General features: G+C 41.1%; 1 protein-coding gene across 2 annotated transcripts in view; it reads right to left on the reverse strand.

The window, feature by feature from the left end:
• The window catches only part of nos1apa (nitric oxide synthase 1 (neuronal) adaptor protein a), a 284,458-nt gene that overhangs the window by 135,692 nt on the left and 127,009 nt on the right, over window positions 1–21,757 (reverse strand). For both annotated transcript variants that reach the window (XM_034179422.1, XM_034179421.1), the window contains exons 3-4: window positions 15,091–15,183; window positions 4,759–4,817 (exon numbers count right to left, since the gene is read on the reverse strand). In XM_034179422.1, the coding sequence (XP_034035313.1) occupies window positions 4,759–4,817; window positions 15,091–15,183 (152 nt within the window). The remainder of the gene's footprint in view (window positions 1–4,758; window positions 4,818–15,090; window positions 15,184–21,757) is intronic.

Raw genomic sequence — 21,757 nt, forward strand, 5'->3', positions numbered from 1 at the left:
TCCCACTTCTGGTACAGAACATCTGGGAAGTATTCACAGTGCTTCTCTTTTTCTAATTTTGCTATGTTACAGCCTTATTCCAAAATGGATGAAATTCATTTTTTCCCCCACAATACCCCATAATGACAATGTGAAAAAAGTTTTTAAAGATTTTTGCAAATTTATTAAAAATGAAAAAACTAAGAAACCACATGAAGGTAAGTATTCACAGTCTTTGCCATGAAGCTCAAAACTAGATAACGTATCTGTAAAGTTATGTTTATTACAGCTGTAACATCTCATCATAATCTCAATTTCAAGTTCAGATGTGCTGCACGCAACGACAGAGTGACACACAGTGTTTTCGTATAGGTTGCGCAGTATTCACGACTAGTTCACAACATTAATGCGTGCTGGTAGTTTTGAACATTTCAAAATTTTCTTTATGCACAGTTTAGGACTGGTTAACTCACTGGCACACAAGAGTGCAGGGATCAAATTCATGCAAGCGTCAAGGTGCCTTAAGACAAACCCTGAGATAATCCGGCTCAGCAGGAATTACACTTTGAACTTAAAGCATTAACATATTGTGAGGAGGCTCATCAGACGTGGAAATGCCATCGCTGAGACAGTGTTTGTGTTTCTTACGAGGTGCTAGACACCCCGAGTGGCAGTGAGCACCTCGCTACAGAGCGGCTGAAGATGAAAAGGAATGTCAAGCAAAAATACAAAGTGCTCGGCTAAACCCTCCCAAATGATTTGGACACGCGGCGTCCAGCAGCTTCTGAACAGCCCACACAGCAGCCTTTAAAACAGACCAGGACACCCAGGAGGATTCTACTCCCTGCATTTAGTCAGGACGGATCACATCAAAGCCCAAAAGTGGATATTAATAGCAGTTTTTCCTGATGTGGGTTTTTATAATGACCACATTAAACTCGTATTGTAACTTTTGACAACGTGAGGCTGGTGAACATTACAAATCTGACATTTATCTCCTCTTAACCTAAATGTGGACTCGGTACTGAAAGACATGGACGTTATAAAATAAACCTCTTATGAACTGATATTGAAATCAGCTTCCAGCTTGATGTAACTCTGGAGTGATGAAGGACAAATAAAACACATTTCTATGTAAAAATAATCTCTTGGAAACAGGCAAACTGTTTTCAACACAGAATGTAGTCAATTTTATGTTATCAGCCACGGCCACTGAGGTATTCAGTGAGAAAAACAAGGAAAAAATACAGCGCGGCCCAGGGATCGTACCCGGAGACTATAGACTGTGTATATACACGAGACAAACCCTGAGTGCAGAGAAGCTCAAACTGTGGTCCGTGTGTCGCCTTGTTGGCAGAACTTAGTCCGCCTATGTCACGGCCAACCCATGAACGGGTAAAGAAGTGGCACACGGGCAACACCCTGCTTGACCTGGGCGCGATGAAAGAAACTCAGCGTTACAGAACTGACCGCTAACAGGCTAACTTTGATTTGGGCACGTTATTAAATCATATTTTTGGGGACCAGCTGGTGTTTTCCATGCTGGGTGGTTTATGTGTGGCCATTAAAAATTATGAACTGTTTAATTCAACAAGAATCATGGATTTACTGGACCTAACATCATCAAACTACTGATAGCAGCTAAAAGTGCTAACACCGTTAGCACATAAAATGAAATGACATGAAAATCTTACTTGACTTAAATACTGGTGCTCAGACTTCTAAAGATGATCAACTGCAACAATTAACCACACAGCATTATTAGATAGTTGTATATATATATATATATATAAAAAAAAGCATAATTAGAAGAAAGCAGAGACACGGTCATCCACAACAGCTAGCAGCCACAGCTAGCGACTGGAGGGCTATATATTTTTTTGCTTTTTATGACGTGTTAAACCATGAAATTAAATTAATTAGAGTGGGCGTTTAATCAACTTTCATTAAAAAGGGGGCGGGTGGACACAGTAAAAAGAAGATGAAGATGAAGAACTACCTTTATGGTCATTGCAAAATGAAATTTGTGCTCTACATTTATAGCATCCTCACTGCAGTTAGAGACGACGCAGCCACTGGGAGCAGCCACGGTGTGGCGCTGTAGAGACGCTGCCTTACCCAAAGGCAGGAGAAGGAGCGTGACGCTAATGTGCATGTGTCTGATGGTGGACAAAAACCAGACAGCCTGGAGGAAACCCACACAGACACGGGGAGGACATGCAAACCTTCACTCAGAAAGGAACCCGGTAAGGGTGGAATCGAACCACTGCATGGCATGAGTGCGAACCGCTGATCCGCTGCGCTCAGTGGAAAAAAGTGGGCAAAGATCATCATGTCCTAAAGCTGATCAGCAGCGTGGAGCTTTCATCAGGATGCCTTGAACTTTGACACGCTCAGCGGACAGCACGGACGGATCGATCAGGGGTCCGGTTGAAGTCCGGCCTCTCGCCTCGTTGCTGCCGAGCTTCCTGAACGCCGGACTCAGACAGACGAGCGGCGGCACATCTGAGCAAACAAAATCTTTCAGAATGTCTCAGCACAGAGACGCTTAAACAAACAGCCGGCCAAAATCCATCTTTCTGACAGAATCATTTGGAAAACCCAACCAGGCTCCTGGTTACACTTCTGAGTTGTACTGTGTGTGTGTGTGTGTGTGTGTGTGTGTGTGTGTGTGTGTGTGTGTGTGTGTGTGTGTGTGTGTGTGTGTGTGTGTGTGTGTGTGTGTGTGTGTGTGTGTGTGTGTGTGAGAGAGGGAGAGAGAGAGAAAGAGAGATTAATGCTGCAGACGTGTCAAAGTATTTCATTTCTCAGGAACTGTATTGTGGGTCTAAATCCGAGGATTAGATGCCCACGGCGGGTGCAGTAAATGAAGCGGGTGTTAATGGTTACAGCACCGTGAGGAGGAAGCCGTGTGACGGACAGCGCCACCACCTGTTGCAGGTAGTGCAAAAGCACGTGTATGCACAAAGAGGCTGTTCACATGACTGTAATTGTTGTTTCTTTTTTTTTCGTGTTTTGCAGATTCTAAAAGTATCTGAGTAGCAGTAGTACTGTAGTAGCAGCAGTAGTAGCAGTAGTGGGTGGTCTGGCCAAAAATCCATATCATGCAGGGTTTCTGCTGCAGTGTCAGTGGCCTGGCTGTTTCATGATGGTGATTTTTACTGACTGCACAGGAACTGAGACCCGTCTCGCCGACTTACAGTGCATCTTGTGGACAAACTGGGTGTTCTACTGTTTTCGGAGTGGATTTTGGGAATCCTCCTGCTCTGGTGCTGTAGGCCTCAGGGCTGAAGTGGCTCCCTTATACCCCCCCGTCACACAACTCAACAAAACCAGTTTTTTTTCACACCTCTGAATCTAATAAACATGAATTTGAACATTAGCTTTGAAAATATTGGGATCCAATCCATGTTTTGACGACTTAAACGAGGGTAACCCTTAAAATCGCAAACTGCCACTTTCATGAAACACAAAATTTCATGGAGTATTAATTGGCTTCGAGTTTAGTCAGTAAACTTTGGATTTTAGCATAAAATATATCAACCAAAAGCTCACTGCATGCACAGTTCCCCAAAATATGTTTTGATGGAACTCCAGTTAAAAAAAAGACTTCACAGTCTTTTAAATGCATAGACTTAAAATACATATCTCAAATTGATGAAAGCAGAGGTTATTTTTTAATATATATATATATATATATATATATATATATATATATATATATATATATATATATATAATTATCTTCAAAACTGAGCAAATAATAAATAAATAAATAACAAATAAACATGGACTGCATCACAGCATTTTCTATGCAGACATTCAAATTCATGTTTATTAGATCCAGAGGTTTGTAAAAAAAAAAGAAGAGTTTGGCTCATGACCCACTACGATGGACCTGGACTCAGTGAGGATCTGAGGTTGCTCATCTCTCTGAGCTGCTTCTGCACCTCCTTGTCAACGACTTCACTTTTTAAATCAGAAAGCACAGCTGCTCGTGCAGATCGAACGTCTCTCCGCCGCCACATTGCTTCCTTCTTGATTAATCATCTTTTTTCCTCATTCCTTTAGTTGGCCTCTCTTCTGGAAGCAGTAAAAGTGTCCAACATGTCAACAGTTGCAGTGACAAGGACAAAAGAGTGCAATTTCCACGGAGCCGCCACAGCGTATTAATCAAGTGGGCTGGTAAATATTGGTGAAAATGTTTGTTGAATCAACAGGATACAAGTCAAACTAAGAATAAAATCGCCATATAAGAGCTCAAACGAAAAGGTATTTGGCAAACAAGTAAAACGAATGGTATCAGAGGGCTGATCTATAACCTACACGCCACGATATAAATGGACTTGGAAAAATACATGCGTAGTGGTGTTTTTGATTATGTATGACATCATCATATGGCTGCTATGAAGTCAAATTATAACAAATCAATCACAAATATATGCTTTAGATCATCCATCTAGGCTTCTTCGTTGAGATATTTATATATATATATATATGTATATATATATATATATATATATATATATATATATATAAAGAGTTTTTGGAATATTTATTCCTTTGGCCTTTCACCAAACTATTCCAAAATCTAACCACCTCTAGATATCTATCCAGGTAATATTCCCACTAAGTCTGAAGAAAATCCATCCAGACGTATTTGAGTTATCTTGTCCATAAACACATGACTAACAACAACACCCTGTCATTGCTGCCACTTTGCCAACGGACAGGGCATTTTTTTATTTTTTAATTAAAAAGCATTTGTGGCTCGTTTACCTGTAAATGGGATCTTGCATCACCATCATCTTGCTCTCGTCCCACGTCCACTGCTTCTTCTGAAAAGATAAGAAAAAAAAATGTTTTTAGATCCCACTGAAACACAGCTTTTATACACACTAATGCATTAAATTACAAAATACATAGCTGGTCCAGGAAAAAAAAACAATCAATATAATATTAATAATGCACAGGGCTCCTTTTTAACAAAAACAAAATAATAATGGCTTCAATTAGTAGTAATTTATGCTAATTTTATGCACCCCCACAAACTAATAGAGCCTGACCGCTGTGAATGATTTATGAGGGAGAAAGAGAAAAGTGAAGCACTTAAAGGAAGTTTTATTGAATCTCAGGAGTGTTTATCATTCCATCTATCTGAAAGGCCACGGTGTCACAGCTCATAAGCTCAATAAACTGGACTGTGTCCAGACCGACGGGTCACCTCAGCGTGAAGGTGCCAGAATACTTTAGACCAACTACACTCTTCAGGAAGACAAATGTTCCATCTTCAACCCGGCACAACAAAAGTATCATTTGTGTCATTGTATTGTTGTTGAAACCCTGAATGGGAGGGGCTTTAAAAAAGAAAGGTGCACACCGAGCGTGTCCACACCCACTGAGCCTCAGAGTGGTCATAGAGACGGAGTGAAGGTCACAGATCGGGCTTGAGACCCAGTGGTGCCAAAGTTTATTACGTCTGTCAAGGACGTAATAAAATCATCGGCGTTTATTTATTATTTGTCTTTCTGATTGTTAGCAGGATTACATCAATACTACTGCACAGATTTTGATGAAATTTTCACCACATATACATATTAGACAATGGAAGATTCCATAAAATTTTGGAGGTGATCAAGATCTGGATTCTGAATCAAGTTTCACTTTAGATAGGTCTTGAAGGATTGCGTCAAAACTACTTCATGGATTCTCACCAAATTTGCAACACAGATAGATATTAGGGCATGGAAGACTCCACTGAATTCTAGAGGTGATCTGGATCCGGATCTCGATTCTGGATCAAGATTCACTTTACATAGGCTTTGAAGGATTGCGTCAAAACTACTTCATGGATTCTCACCAAATTTTCACCATGGATACATATGAGCCCATGGAAGAGTCCATTAAATGTTGGAGGTGATCTGGATCCAAATCTAGATTCTGGATCAAGAATTGACTTTACATAGGCTTTGAAGGATTGCATCAAAACTACTTCATGGATTCTCACCAAATTTGCAACACAGATAGATATTAGGGCATGGAAGACGCCACTGAATTTTGGAGGTGATCTGGATCCGGATCCCGATTCTGGATCAAGATTCACTTTACATTGAAGGATTGCGTCAAAACTACTTCATGGATTCTCACCAAAATTTGCAACACAGATAGATATTAGGGCATCAAAGATGCCACTGAATTTTAGAGGTGATCTGTGTCTGTATCTGGATCCTGATTCTGGATCAAGATTCACTTTACATAGGCTTTGAAGGATTGCATCAAAACTACTTAATGGATTATCACCAAATTTTCACCATGGATACATATGAGCCCATGGAAGAGTTCATTAAATGTTGGAGGTGATCTGGATCCGATTCTAGATTCTGGATCAAGAATTCACTTTACATAGGTTTTGAAGGACTGCGTCAAAACTACTTCATGGATTCTGACCAAATATGCACCACAGATAGATATTAGGGCATAACAGACTCCACTGAATTTTGGAGGTGATCTGTATCTGGATCCAGATCCCGATTCTGGATCAAGATTCACTTTACATAGGCTTTAAAGGATTGTGTCAAAACTACTTCATGGATTCTCACCAAATTTTCACCATGGATACATATGAGCCCATGGACGAGTCCATTAAATGTTGGAGGTGATCTGGATCTGATTCTAGATCCTGGATCAAGAATTCACTTTACATAGGCTTTGAAGGATTGCGTCAAAACTACTTCATGGATTCTCACCAAATATGCACCACAGATAGATATTAGAGCACGAAAGTCTCCACTGAATTTTGGAGGTGATTTGGATTCGGATTGGCGGGCGTCAGAAATCTCTGATTGCTCTTGTTTGATTCTGTAGCATTAGGTTCAGTTAAGGAAGACGGGGTGGACTATCAGCCCAGCAGGGTGTAGGCCACAAATGGGCTCATTGCTCTCCCCAAAATAAACCTACTTAGTTAAACCTTTTGGTACCCTGGATAAAGGATACCAGCTTTCTTACCTTTAGTTTCCTAATCCAGTCAGGTTCCAAAATAAAGGAACCCAAAAACCTCTGTCTCAGTCTACTCCATGCTGGACACTGGACCAGAAAGTGGAGAGACGTCTCAGGTTCCTGCTCACAGTCTGTACATGTACTGACCTGTTGGAGTCTCATTACCATCCTATGTCTGTTCAAGAGGTTGTGACCTGTGAGAGTTCCAACCACTGTACGTATCAGACTTCTGGGAAGGCCAACTAGCCCCCTGGAAAACCTGAGGTTTGGTCCTTAGCATTCTGTGGCATGAAGCGTGTAACAGCCTACGACTTACTTTGGAGAGGATGCCAGTCCAACACAGGTTGGACTGGCGTCCCCAGCCAAGTACCCAGTACCCACTTACAGCTGGGTGGATTCAAGCAATGCAGATGAAGAGGTCCTGTGCAAGGACACAGACAGGGAGCGTGGCTGGGTATCAAACCCAGGTCTACCTGGGTAGCCAAGCTGCTTATCCCACTGGGAGGGACAAAAAAAATAATAAATGAATGTCTGTGTTGGCTCGTATTATTACACGTTATAGATACATGTGTCATTCTGTATCAATCAATTTAGCGTGCGCCGTGCAACTAATCAAAGGTGGGAAATAATCAAATCACATGGACAAATTGTACGTTGTACGCATAAAGTAGCGTTTCAAGTGTTTGATATGGTAAAATGTGAGGCTGTTATCTATTCATTTTAATCAATCTGGGGCTCTGTATGGACAACACAGTCCCCATCCCCCTCTTGCACTGCACGGAGCAGACGGTGGGTCAAACACCATCATCTGTACGCTGCTATTCTGCATTACGCAGATGCATCGCTGATACAGCAAAATCACAGTATATCATCTTCACTGCCTAATAGTCCATGAGCCAGTAGAAAATGTGACCTAATCAGCACCACTTAAGGGGACTAAATGGCACTTCCAATCCAGTCTCAGTGTGCCACAGGCTACACAAAAATGTATGGTAGCCATCCGAGGGTGGTACCTGTAGCCAGAAAGAATTACACAGGGGATAAATTTTTAAAATGCTCTATTCATACTGAACAGTACACCACATTATTTGTCTGAGTGTAAAGATTCCAAAAAGGTATAGTTTGGCACATCTATGTCTGAATGTTATGGAGTTATGAGGTAAAAAAAACCACCAAAAATAGTGTCAAAGGCCAAATTCAGGATGTATAGGCATCAAACATTAAAGGGGCAACAATTTTGGTAAAAAAAAAAAAAAAAGTGATGAAAATTATTGGTTGGGCGAATAGGATTAATAAATGGAATAGTTCTGACAGTGTTGTATGTTTGGTCTCCAAAGAAAAGGTCAAAAAAGGTCAACATCCATTGAATTCTATGACATGTGTCAGCGTGTAACTTGACAACTAAACATGACAGATGGTGTAAACTATTCATTTTTAAAACCCTATTAACTCAACCAATAACTTGCATAACTTTTTACCAAAACTGGAGCAACTTTAACTTTTGACCACTGTACAAACTGAAATTGACATTTATCACCATTTTTGCTGTTTTAACCCCATAACTCCAAAACATTCTGTAATATATAGTCCAAAGTGTATCATCAGACAAATAATGTGATATACTTTTCAAATCTTTATTGACCGCTACCTGGCTACAGCTACCACCCTGGGATGGCCACCATATCCTTTTGTGTAGGCTACGGCATACTGAGGCTGGATTGTAAGTGTAGTTTAGTCCTTTTAGGTGATATCAAAAACCTGCTTGGGCAGTGGACTGTAAGAATTAAACTCTTTCACTTTGTCCATTTTCCATCTTCCTGTTTAACATCACAATTAAAATGTCAACACAATAAGCACTCTGGAATTATTGCCATCGATTCTTGGCACCAAAGAGCTTTGTTGCCTCAGTCATTCAATCAGTCCTGACCCCATCATACCCAGAGATGTAAACAGACGGCTCAGTCACATGTGACATTTCAGCACACTGGCCAGGAATGACGACAGGTTCAAATCGATACATCGCCTTATCGAACGGCCTTTTTATCCCCATATGGCAATTAACTTGACACCAAGCTTTAGCTGACAGCTTTCGTATTTACACCATCAGCCAATACCACAGTGAAGGGACATTCAGGCAAATCAATTGTCTGGTATTTTTGCTCTCTGTGGGTTTATACAATTGACATGCAAGCCAGACTGAATAAGATTAGAGTGCGCTGATATATTCAGGAGATACAGATGAGTTAGCAGCCAGATAATGTTGAACCCCTTTGAAAAGAGAGCAAAAGGTTCATCCTTCAGGACGCGCCAACAAAGACTGTGAAAAGTGGCTGTGAAATTATCACAACAGTCTTTCCAATTACGGCCTAATTACCATTTATCAAATGACACGTTTTACCAACATTTAGCGGTAGCGCGCCTCGTGTTAAAAAACATTCAACAAAGATGGAGTGGAAACAACAAATCATTTAACTAGACGACTATCACGAAGAATATGAATGCTATTTTTGCCATTACTTAATCATGTTGGGACATTTATTAGGGGGCGGGGCATGTGGACAGCAACAAAGAAAATGTCACTCGCCTGTATCTCATATATCACACAATACGGCCGCCGTGATTAACTGTCTACGCTTGTTAAGAGAACAGAGTGGGTAGTTCTGGCTGTTCTTCCAATATGTTGACCTGGGGTTGTTTCCAGGTCACACTGATATAAGACACCTACGAATAAATAGTACTTTAAATAAATAAAGACTATTAAGTTCATTTGTTAGGCACTTTAACAAAATACAAAAAGCAATGTGTATACATAAATGAAAGCAAAAATACAGACCATCAAAGGGCATACACACAGTCGAGACCATGAGTCTTAAGCCTGCAGAACTTGGCCACCTTATTGCAATTGGTAGACAAGTCCATAGTGATTGTGAATGCAAGGGAAATGCTCCACCACCTGCTGATTTCTTATGAAACTTGGGGACACACAGACATCGCAATGCTTGAGTCGTGATACATGGGTAGCTGGTGCACAACCGTTTAGTGCCTTGGAGGTCAAAAGAGAAGCCAACGCTGGGGTTATACGGTCAAAATACTTCATCTACACTGTCTCAGTCCAACCAGCTGTAAAGGGGTACTGGCCGTGGTTGGGGAAGAAATGTGCAACAGACTGGCATCCTGTCTAGGAAGACTCGAAGACTCTTATCTGCATCATGCTAGAGAATCCGGGGCTAAGCACCAGCACCACTGGGCCTCAGAGCTGATGTAGGACTTACTTATCTTGTTGGAAAAAAGTGACATTTTATGAATTGAGACAACAAAATGCCTGATTCTGTACAGATGAATCTAGTAGTGGACTAGCACCCACACAGGTCAATCTACCTACATGTGAAACTGAAGATAGTCTGGAATTAACTGGAATGTTTTAAGGTGGAGATGATATTTAATTGATCTTGGCATTGTTGTGAGAACGTAAAATTAAGAGAACCATTGCATATTTGGAAGTCCATGTCTGGGAGCATGCATGTGCTGGTGTATACTGCTGGTGCATACACCACACCACACCACAGAACCACCTTGGGTCCTATATGGCAAGCACCGAGGAAGCCAAGTAGCCAAACCACACCTCTCAAAAATAACCATGTGTCTTGCCCTGTGAAACACGGGTGAGTCCTTGGTCTTCTCCAGCCAAAACAGTCCTCAACATTGAGCATCCGCATACTGGATCATACCCAGAGAACCACATCACATGTCTAAAATGTCACAGGTGATGCACCCTCACCATTTAAGAAATTTAATATAATTGGCTCCATTATCATGAGCCAAAATGCTAAATAGCAGCACTGATTACAGGCCGTTCAGCATCTACCATAGATTTTACACAAAACCTGTGTTCTCAGGGGAACATCATCAATCGTGGTGCTCTGTCATGTTCTAATCATTTTCAAGATTTTGTCTGATTACAAATATCCTATTGGTATTCACCCACTGGAATGAGACATCCAGTCATACACATAATCATTCATTTAGGCCGGTCTAATGAAAAAGCTGCTCCTCGATGAACAATTAAGGCAACTCAATTAGGTCTCCGTGTAATAAGACACTAAGATCTGCCTGCTGTGAGCTTGTGTCCGAAATCTGACTCAAAGAAAAAACCAAGGTCATCCGATCGCTGTGTGATGCACATCTTCAATGCATAAATCCCATTCATGCAAATTTAATCTTTTGATATTATGTGCAGGAAAACAGATGGCAGTTTTGCATTTGCAGAATAGACCTTACGGTCTCATCACTGGAACTTCAAATCTTTTTATACAGCAGACTCTGTAAATACTGGAAACCAGTTTATATTTTAGCAGTCTCCCACATAATATTGGATTTAAAAGTAAATAAATGAAAAGAGGAAGTATGGATTTACTGTAAAATGGCAAATAGTAAATGGACTGCATTTATATCCCACTTTTCCATCTGCATGAGACGGTAAAGCGCCTAATAATAATGCCTCACATTCACCCCGATGTCACACAAGGTGCCCACTACACACCGGGAGCAACTAGGGGATTAAGGACCTTGCCCAAGGGCCCTTAGTGATTTTCTGGTCAGGCTGGGATTTGAACCAAGGATCCTCTGGTCTCAAGCCAAACATCTTAACAACAAGACCATCACCTCCCACTGTCTGCAGTTATTCTCATTTCTAGCTTCTTCTAACAGGAATGTGTTCCAGTGTTTGCATGGACTGAGTGTTGGGTTGGGTTTGGGCTATTGACCTTGACTTTGTGGTCAATTGTCAGTGATCTTTGTTGCCAGCATTTTGCCTGTTGTGAGAGGGTGTTGCTGTGGGTCGTTTGATCTCTCTGAGTGATTTCTGCTTGTTTTCTGTCATAGGTCATGCTCAGGATGGCAGGCAGACTGCAGAGAAGCCAGGGCATTGAGGGCTTCATGGATCCTTATTGTTCACAGACCATCCACATAGTCCTACAGGGTTCATCTAAGGCAGGGGGTCTTCAACTCCAGTCCTTGAGGGCTGGTGTCCTGCAACTTTTAGATGTGTCCCTGCTTCAACACACCTGAGTCCATTAATGAGGTCATTAGCAGCACTCTGGAGAACTTGACTGCATACTGTGGAGGTAATTCAGCCATTTGATTCAGGTATGTTGGACCAGGGACACATCTAAAAGTTGCAGGACACTGGCCCCCGAGGACTTGAGTTGAATACACCTGCTCTAACGGATGTATGGAGTTTCTGAGGTGTGCTGTGGACTGTTGGATGACTCTTGAGAGCATCATCTAGGATTGGCCCTACTGGGGCAGTGCTGCTTAAAAATCAAGAATGTGTGGAAGACTTCATTATGACTCTGAGGGATATGTTCTGTACTATGATTTTGCTTTACAAAAGGAGAATGGAAAACTGACTTGAGTTCAGGTTGTTACAACCAGTGGACTCCATCTATATGGTTGCTTAGTTGCAACATTTCTGTATTTGCATAGTTTACATTTCTTTATTTGTTATTGGTAGTATGGCCAAAACAGATGGTCACTCCACTGAGTCTGATCGGCTTGAGGTTTCTTCCTGTAATCAAAACCAACTGGTGTTTTTTAATGAAAACTATTGGCAATATGTTTGCTCAGGGGGTGGTTAAGGTTAGACTTTATGCTTGCAAAGTGACTTGGGGTGACTTATGTAGTGATTTAGCACTGTATCCCTGCTTACAGTACTTGAGAAGCTGAGTAAGGAGCCGGACTATCTGGGTTTGTGACTGTAGTGGATGTACACAAAGATACAGGTTGGAAATGACTTCCTGCACTTGTGTATCTGTATGCAGTGAAGGTAAAGAACTCTGTAGAGACATCCACTTATCTTGGCAGTCATGTCTCTGGGTCCACAGACTTTAAGATCAAGAGATGCCTGGGAAGAGCTTATGGAGTGATGAGGTCACTGGATAGAGGTGTCTGGCAAGACTGATACCTTTGAAGGAGGATGATGATCCAAGTCTGAAGGGTCCTGATGCCTCCTGTCTTACTGTATGGTTGTCTTGACCTGTGCATACTAACCAGTGGACTGAGGGTACAATTGGATGTCTTTGGTACTTGGTAGGTCTCTTCAGAGTACTCTTCTGAACCATTAATGTTAAACGAATGATTACTTACGTAGGCAGACTCCACTGAGGGGCGTCACTTGCACTGTGTTGGAATGTCAGTTACAAACTTTGGCCGTGTATCCCCTGGATGTGGGGATGGACCAGTTGTCTGCCATCCAAGACCCAGGGGGGTTGAGTAGTGTGTTAGACGCGGTAATGTGCGGCACCAGCGTATGCTCCATTTCCTTTTTGGTACAGTGTTGGGTATTAATTTTATCTTCACAAATTGAAATACAACTGTTAGACTAAGGTCAGATGATTGACTTCGCCATTGCAGAACATTCCTCTTATCTGCTCTAAAAAACAGTCAGGTTGACTTTGCGGTGTTGCCCATTGGCACAGTGAATGACTTTTAAAGCAGCTGTTTGAATGTGAGAAAATAATATTGTCCTAAACACTTCATAATTCATCTTGCCACTTTTGTTAGCTGTCATATCATCAATAAATCCAAGGGAACCAGTTCCGCTGGCAGCCATAAACACTCCTGCCGTTATGACTGCCACCATGCTTCACAGATGATGTAGTGTTTGACACATCATTAGCGGATCTTCAGCCACTTCTTTTCCCATCATTCTGGCACAAGCATATCTTTGGCTGTTCCAGCACCGCATTTTCCACCGCCCCTACCCAAGATTTACTACATGATATTTTAAAAGTGTTTTACATCTTTGAACATCTTAATCATTGGCCTTCACACAGATATGCCAACCTCCTGGAGGGTGTTCTTGATCTGGTTAACAGTTCTGAATTACATCTTCTTCTACAGGGAAAGAATTCTTTAATTATCCAAAACACTTGTGGTTTTGGCGATTTTGTTGCCCATCAGTGTGTTTTTGTTGTTGTTGTTGTTGTTGTTCTAAGATGCCTACGAGTGGTTAATTTGGTCATAATTAATGAGTAATTCTGTGATTTCCTTCAATTTTTTTGACCATACAATCAAAGACCCAGCTCTGATTGTTGTGTTTGGATTTTTCAGAATAATAATCATGGGTGAGGTTAGACCTGACTCAAATGAACTGAACTAATCAGTCCCTTTAGAAAGATGTGATGTCATAATCAAAGCGCTTAATGGAAATTCAACAAATTCTCCTGAATTCTGCATGAACTTGCAATCTGTACAGTCGTCTTAGTTTTTCTGAAAACTTGACCAATGGTCATCATTTCCTGTGAGTTTCAGCAGTGGTCGCGGTGTCCTGCACAGCACGTTGAGCTGCACATCACCAAACTCACGGTCTTCTTTCCATTAGTGAAGAAGCAGACGTGTGTCACAGAAGTCTCACATTTATAATCACAATCTACTGGAAAAATGTTCTGCATGAAAGTGGAGGCACCAAATTTTCCAGAGTACAAGTCACACTTCTTTTTTTTTTTTTGCCTTTGTTTTTGTATGTAGAAGTCATTTTTTAACATAGTGTTTTGCTGGGAGTGAGCTTGCAAAGAAATAAAAATTCAATAAAGCACGTGCACACCACAGTTTGTGCTGTTACTTAAAGGACATGTCCCATGTCTTTTAACAACCCAGTTAGCAACACAACATCAAAGTACTCATGATTGTAAGTCTCCCTGCACACATGCCCTCATAATTAGTGGTTTCTGATGTTTTTTATTCCTCTCCCGGGGCGAGGAAACAGGTGCATTTCCAGAAAACGTCTCACTCTGTAATTCTCTGCATTTCTCTGTGTGTGACGTAGTTAAGAGCAAAACAGGAAAAAAAAAAACTGTCATATATATTTTTTTTTCTGAGAATTTATGGTACTAACTGTATGCATTTGAGGTTCCAGCACAAAAATAACACACACACACACACACACACACACACACACACACACACACACACACACACACACACACACACACACACACACACACACACACACACACACACACACACACACACACACACACACACACACACACACACACTATATGTGATTTGAATACAAAAGACACTTAAAGAGCTCAAGAAGAACTGGACACTCACTTTTTTCTTTTTCCTCAAGGTGACCTTCACTCCGTCTACAGACACAGAAATGTGGACTTTTTTCTTCTTGATGTTTTTCACCTTGAATTCATACTGCAAAGAGAAAACACAGACGTCATGAGCATTTGGGTCGGCCTGATGATGAATATTTCTAATTCCATCTGGTGAGTCACGTCTGGGTGCAGAGAGGAGACTGTAACCCAACATGAGAGAATCGGCGCTGAGAAAATTAAATCTTCATTTACACATTTGTTTTCTGTGCAGATACACCAGTCAGACCAGAGATCCAGCTCATGTGAGCTCAAAACTGATCCAGCCCATTGCCAGGCAATCCATGCACAGCGTGTGTTTAAGGCCGAAACAGATGACCGGGAACTAACTAATCTCTTTGTCTTGTTCCCAACAGAACCTGAGCTGCAGAGGCGTGAATGCAGACATACAGAATTCCTGCAGTTTAACCTTTAAGTGACATTCAGGCTTTGAAAAACCAGCTGAAAGAAAAAAAAAAAAGTCCTTTGTGTTGCAAAAATGTAACAAATCTTTTGACGGCAATGCAAATCAAACAGAAAGCAGCAATTTACAGATATTCTGTTAGAAATCCACAAGAACAGATAAACCAAATGAAGATACTAACCTGCACACGCACAAATCCACAAGATCCACATACACATCCTCCTGATCTATGTGTTGTTTATGGGCGTTCTCATTATCAAAGGGAACCTTCTTCTCATAGAAACCAAACCTCACAAAAATCTTCAACTCAAACATCGAAAGCATTTGCAAGTTATCTGACAAAAATTTTATATAACTGAACATCAGTACCAATGCACAGGCCTCAATACAACACCCATAAACATGATACGGCAGGGGCGCAAACAAACAAACAATAATAACTGGTGGTCATATTCTGCATTTTTTCCAAAATGTTTTGACTATCAACTGATTAATTGGTCACACAGTCAACAAATCTGTTGTGACAAATATGTCTGAAACTGTAACTTTCATTATCAAATATTCCACAGATTATTTATATATTTAATGGCGTCTTCAGGAAAAGAAAACAAGCAGCAGTGGCCAACAGAGCTAAAACTCACAAACTTATTTCAAGGTACATGCAACTTCAAATCACACATATGTGGCAAAAGGAGAGAAGGAAGAAGTTTCTGCTTACATACAAGCTAACGTCATACAAAGTCCACACATTCCACGGGACTGTGTGGACTTTGTGATTGTGTTATTTGATTGTTAGAATGTAACCACTGTGGTTTAGCTCTTCAATTTAGTCCATTCCTAAAGTGAAAAAACAGACTGTGTCTCGCTCATGGGTTATGGGGCAAAAACAGTGTCAAAGGCCAATTTCAGTTTGTACAGGCGTCAAAAGTTAAAGTTGGTCCAATTTTGGTAACAGAGTGATGCAAATTATTGGTTGAGCTAATGGGAGCAAGACAAACAGACTCTTTGTTTCAGTTTACCTCATAACTCTGTAACATTCAGTCACAGATAGTCCAAACTATACCTCTTTGGAATCTTGATCAGACAAATAACGTAATATACTTTCAATATGACTGGAGTGATTGTCAATTTTCATTTCATAAAATGGTTGCTATGGGTGACGTATTGGAATTTCGTGATGGCGCAATATCCAGTTTTATTTGGAATACCTTTGGCTGTATATGTACCAAATTCTATGATTTTTTTTTTCACAAAATGCACAATTGTTATGGAAATTTTTACCTAAACTGCATTACTAAATACGAGGTCTATTAGAAAACTATCCGACCTTTTTATTTTTTGCAAAAGCCATATGGATTTGAATCACGTGTGATTGCATCATCCAAGCTTGAACCTTCGTGCGCATGTGTGAGTTTTTCACGCCTGTCAGTTGCGTCATTCACCTGTGAGCAGGCTTTGACTGAGCACTGGTCCAGCCCCCTCGTCGGATTTTTATTGCGAGTAAAATGTCTGAACGATTTGGAGCTTTGCTGCATCAAATTTTTCCAGAAACTGTGAGAGACAGCCAGGTGGACACCATTCGGAAAATTCAGATGGCTTTCAGGGACGATTTTATGGGGATCACACAGATTAAGGAGTGTTACAGCCGGTTTAAAGACCACCCACAGCGGCTGAGAGCGCGCCGCACTCTGAGCGGCGATCGACAGGCTGAAACGACCAGATCATTTCCAAAGTGAAGGCTTTGTTGAGCCGGGACGTCGTCTGACTACCAGTAAAATTGCAGAAGACGTGGACATCAGCACTTTTTCGGCACATTCCACTGTTAGAGGAGTTTTTTTCATGGAAAGAGGAGCGGAGGAATGCGCCACAGAGCTGCAAATGGCGTGGGACAAAAGCACCTCCGTGTTGGTCTCACAGGACAGCTTTCAGATGGCTTTCAGACGGCTGTCGGTGGGTTTTCAGTCGTGTGACTAACCGAGAAATTGTGGATGAGCTGGACATGCCAGAACATGTCCTGTGAGGCTTCATCACGGCGTTGCTTTGCGCCATGCGGCTCCATCCCAACGCACGAATTCCTCTGCTCCTTTTTCCATGACAAAAACTCCTGTAACAGTGGAATGTGCCGTTCATTTCCCAAACTGAATGCCGTGTTGATCCGGGACATCATCTGACTACCACAGAAATTGCAGAAGACGTGGACATCAGCACTTTTTCGGCACATTGAGACAGACGTGTGGAGGAATTCAAGCGTCGGGACGGTACCGCATGGGGCAAAGCAACGCCGTGATGAAGCCTCACAGGACATGTTCTGGCATGTCCAACTCATCCACAATTTCTCGAATAGTCACACGACTGAAAAGCCACCGAAAGCCATCTGAAAGCCGTCCTGTGAGACCAACACAGAGGTGCTTTTGTCCCGCGCCATTCGCGGCTCTGTGGCGCATTCCTCCGCTTCTCTTTCAATGACAAAAACTCCTGTAACAGTCGAATGTGCCGATAAAGTGGTGATGTCCACGTCTTCTGCCATTTCTGTGGTAGTCAGACGAAGTCCCGGATCAACACAGCCTTCACTTTGGAAATGATCTGGTCGTTTCAGCCTGTCGATCGCCACTCGGAGTGCGGCGCGCCCTCAGCCGCTGTGGGCGGTCTTTAAAAAAAGGGGGGGGGGGGTCCTGCAGGAAAGGATTGGGAACCACTGCACTGGAGTATCGTGAGATGACCACCAGCAACAACGGGAGGTTTTACTTTATTTATAAAATTGACAAAAGATCTCATTTCCAGCTCTTCTTGCTTACAGAATGGACTTGGAGCAAAAGTATAACTCCAAACGTACTCATTTATCAGCCTCACATCATTTGATATCCAAGGTAATAAGTGATAATGGGAGGGGGGCAAAAGTTTTCTTAATATTCTCAGCATGCTGAGGAAGAGAACATCAAAGCATTTTGCTGTATGATCTGTGTGAAAAGTTTCAAATGACTTTTTGATCCCTTTTTAATGCACTGCTCAAGTGCATAATAGTTCCACGAATTAAATGATTTTTATGTTTCGAGTTTCGAGTGAGGAACAGTTTCACCCTGGATATAAATGTTTCTTGTTCGATGGAGCAGTGGTGGTTCCTTTATTGCAGTGGGTTATCCACTAACTGGCTGTTCCTGCATTTCAAAGTGTCCTTCAGACACTGAAGATCAAAAATCTCTTAAATCAGAAATGAAGAAAATCTATTTGGGGGGTTTCATCACTATACAAAGTTTAATTTCTCAGAATTGCAACAGAAGAGGCTTTCTGAGACGGCTCCCACCACCTCCACTGACTCTAATGAAGCCAAGAGCGCTGTCAAACTGCCGCGACGTGTCCGGGAATCGCCATCAGGACTGCAAGCACCGCCACGCCACGTAAATCACACCCGCCGCAGGTTCTTGTAGGAATCATGTTTCCACAAATGCACATGTGGAGCCAGGTGACCTCCAAACCCGAGGATCCTTTGGAATTCCATGGCACTTACATGTAAATGATTTGTAGGAGCCACCTGTCAGAGCAGTCAGGAGACACATTTGCCCCCAAGTGTCATAGACATGTTCATGTGTCCATCAGCGCTCTCTGAGAGTCCGTGGAAAACAGGAAACAACTGTCTTCAGAGTCTCAGTCATGATGCTTTCACCAGAGACGCTGACTCTTAGGTACCGACGCTCGACAAAAAAAAAAAAAAAAGCTACTGGGCTGTTTTATAATCAGGGTACATAAGTGGATTTTAAAGATAAAGTTTGGTTTAATGACAAGGTGGAAATGACCAATAAAGTTTAGTTTGCCACACATGGATAACTACTGGTCTATCAGCAGCAATGGTTATTTGGTTTGATTTCCCCATTTGTTTACCAGCTGAACTCTAATTACACCATTTTTTTTTAACCAAAATATCTGTCATTTCCATGATGTCTAATTTTGTAATCACTAAATAGACTAATTTCCCTATCAAAGCCGACTGTATAAAAATCTAACTCCCAGGATCATTGCCCAGTGGGGGAATGATTTGAACATGCATTCAAAAATAAAGTGATTTGTCTGTCAAAAATGGCCTCTCTGGAAACAGAGGGCATCAGTGTTATGTGAATCATAATTTTTTTGTTTGAGAGAGGTAATCACTATCTGTGATGTCACAAACATTGGATGTGTATAATTCACTCAAATATCTTTAATATTGGGGTGTAACTATCTGTCAAAAACTGTCCTCTCCAGAAATGTTTGTAGTCCATCACTATTTGAGAATGCAGAAACACAACAGCAGTTGTAAACTCTGAGTACATACTTACCATCAATTGTTTTCAGTAAACAGAGTATATGGGTAGATTGCATTAAATCTTAGTCTGTATAATTTACATAACAATTATGTTTGTAAAAAAAATTGTTCTCTGGAAAGGTTGTACTTGTTATTTTCATTCTTGATATAAATATATATGCAAACATCTGACAGGTCTGAAACTTTGGCGATTTAAATTCCCCAGTCAGCAGGTAGATATGGATGAATAACTTGACCAAAGTAACCACTTTGATTTTTTTTTTTTTTTTGGTGCCAGTGACACATATTTGTGTACCCTGACTGTGAAAGCCAGGAAAGGAAATAAACAAAATTTAAGTGAGGACAACAGCTGTGAGACAAACCGCTGTTTGGACAAATTTGACCTCACGAGCAACAGAAAGAAAACGATACAATCCAAAACACAGACACTTCAAATCATGACAAGAGGGTTTGATCTGTCCATCAAAGCTTTTTTTTAATAAGCGTCCCATCGCTGTCAATTAGGGATTCCAAAATGCAAAGTTTCTGACATGGAAAGTCAATTTGAACTCATTGACCCAAGGAGCCAACCTCTTCCACTTATCCCATTAGGGGTCACTGGATGCTCCAGAGATTCCAATTATGTTATTTATGGCTTGAAGGATTATTCAAAAATATTTTAGTAATACAAGCAGCAACTGTGTAGACACCATTAAAAAAAGAGGAATTATTATCAACTTGGATCTAAGACTTTGTGACTTCAAAAAGTCAGACAGGGTGACCAGTCAGGGTGTGCAGCTCTCCCTTATAATATGATACCTATCTGGATACAGGAGCTATGATACGATTCTTATTATTATAGAAAATTATAATGCAATCAGACAGAATTTATTATTTGATGAAAACATCTATTTTCAATGATAAATTAGAATAAAGAAAAGTAGCATTGCTTACTGTCTAATACATATTTCATGTGCTACTGTAAGTCCAGGGACCTTCTTCAGGTTTCTACTACTATACTGCAGCACAATGGCACTGTAGAGGTTGGAGATGTGGACAACGTTAACTCAGCTTATATTCATAATGCCAAAATACAGCCATCGACTGGTTAATAGTACATTTAGAATGATTCAAAGCCAATTCTTGACATAAACAACTACCTTCAAGACATAAAAGGTTTTGTATCAGATATGAATCTTTTCGAAATGAAATCAACTCTATTGACCCACAGATCATCTCTCCACATAATGTCAAAGTCCTCCACTTTGACACATCATATACACAGCAGACAGACACGCAATCACATAACCTCTGCCAAGATGCCAAAAGCAACAATCATGAGTCACACCTTACATCTCCAGCAATCCTGTCATTCTAAGAACTCTAATATCTCTGAGTACAAAAATCAATACCCTTTGACTAATTCAAAGCTGCCTACTGGTCACCGCTGCCCTGACTTCCTTTGTCAGACATTGTACTGGACAAGTCAGCTCCAAGCTGTCAAACAACCTGATTCGTGCTGTGCGCTGTTCAAAAAGTAGTGATGAGACGTAGTAGTGTCATAGAGGATGCAGGTTCCCCTGATTGGCGTTATCTCAAAGAAAGACCGTGTAAAATAATGACTCTGTGATTGCATTTTCTTGCATTAACAATCTGTCGAAATATAAGTCCTCCAAGACATATATTAGGAGAGTAAAAATTACATCATATGTAAACACCAGACTAACGTGACTGAAGTATCCACGGCTGCTATAATCTGAACCGTCATGGTGAATATTCACTTGTTGGAGGAGAGGAAGGCCGCCTTGGAAACTGAACGGTGATATTGTTGGGGGGGTAGAGTACCTTGATTAGACAGAGTAGCGATATGACGAGTAAAAAAAAAATGGTCACGTGACTCATGGTGCCATCTTGGGGCAAAAATAGCATTGGCTGTTA

This window comes from Thalassophryne amazonica, chromosome 10, assembly GCF_902500255.1.
Source record: "Thalassophryne amazonica chromosome 10, fThaAma1.1, whole genome shotgun sequence".
Taxonomy (NCBI): domain Eukaryota; kingdom Metazoa; phylum Chordata; class Actinopteri; order Batrachoidiformes; family Batrachoididae; genus Thalassophryne; species Thalassophryne amazonica.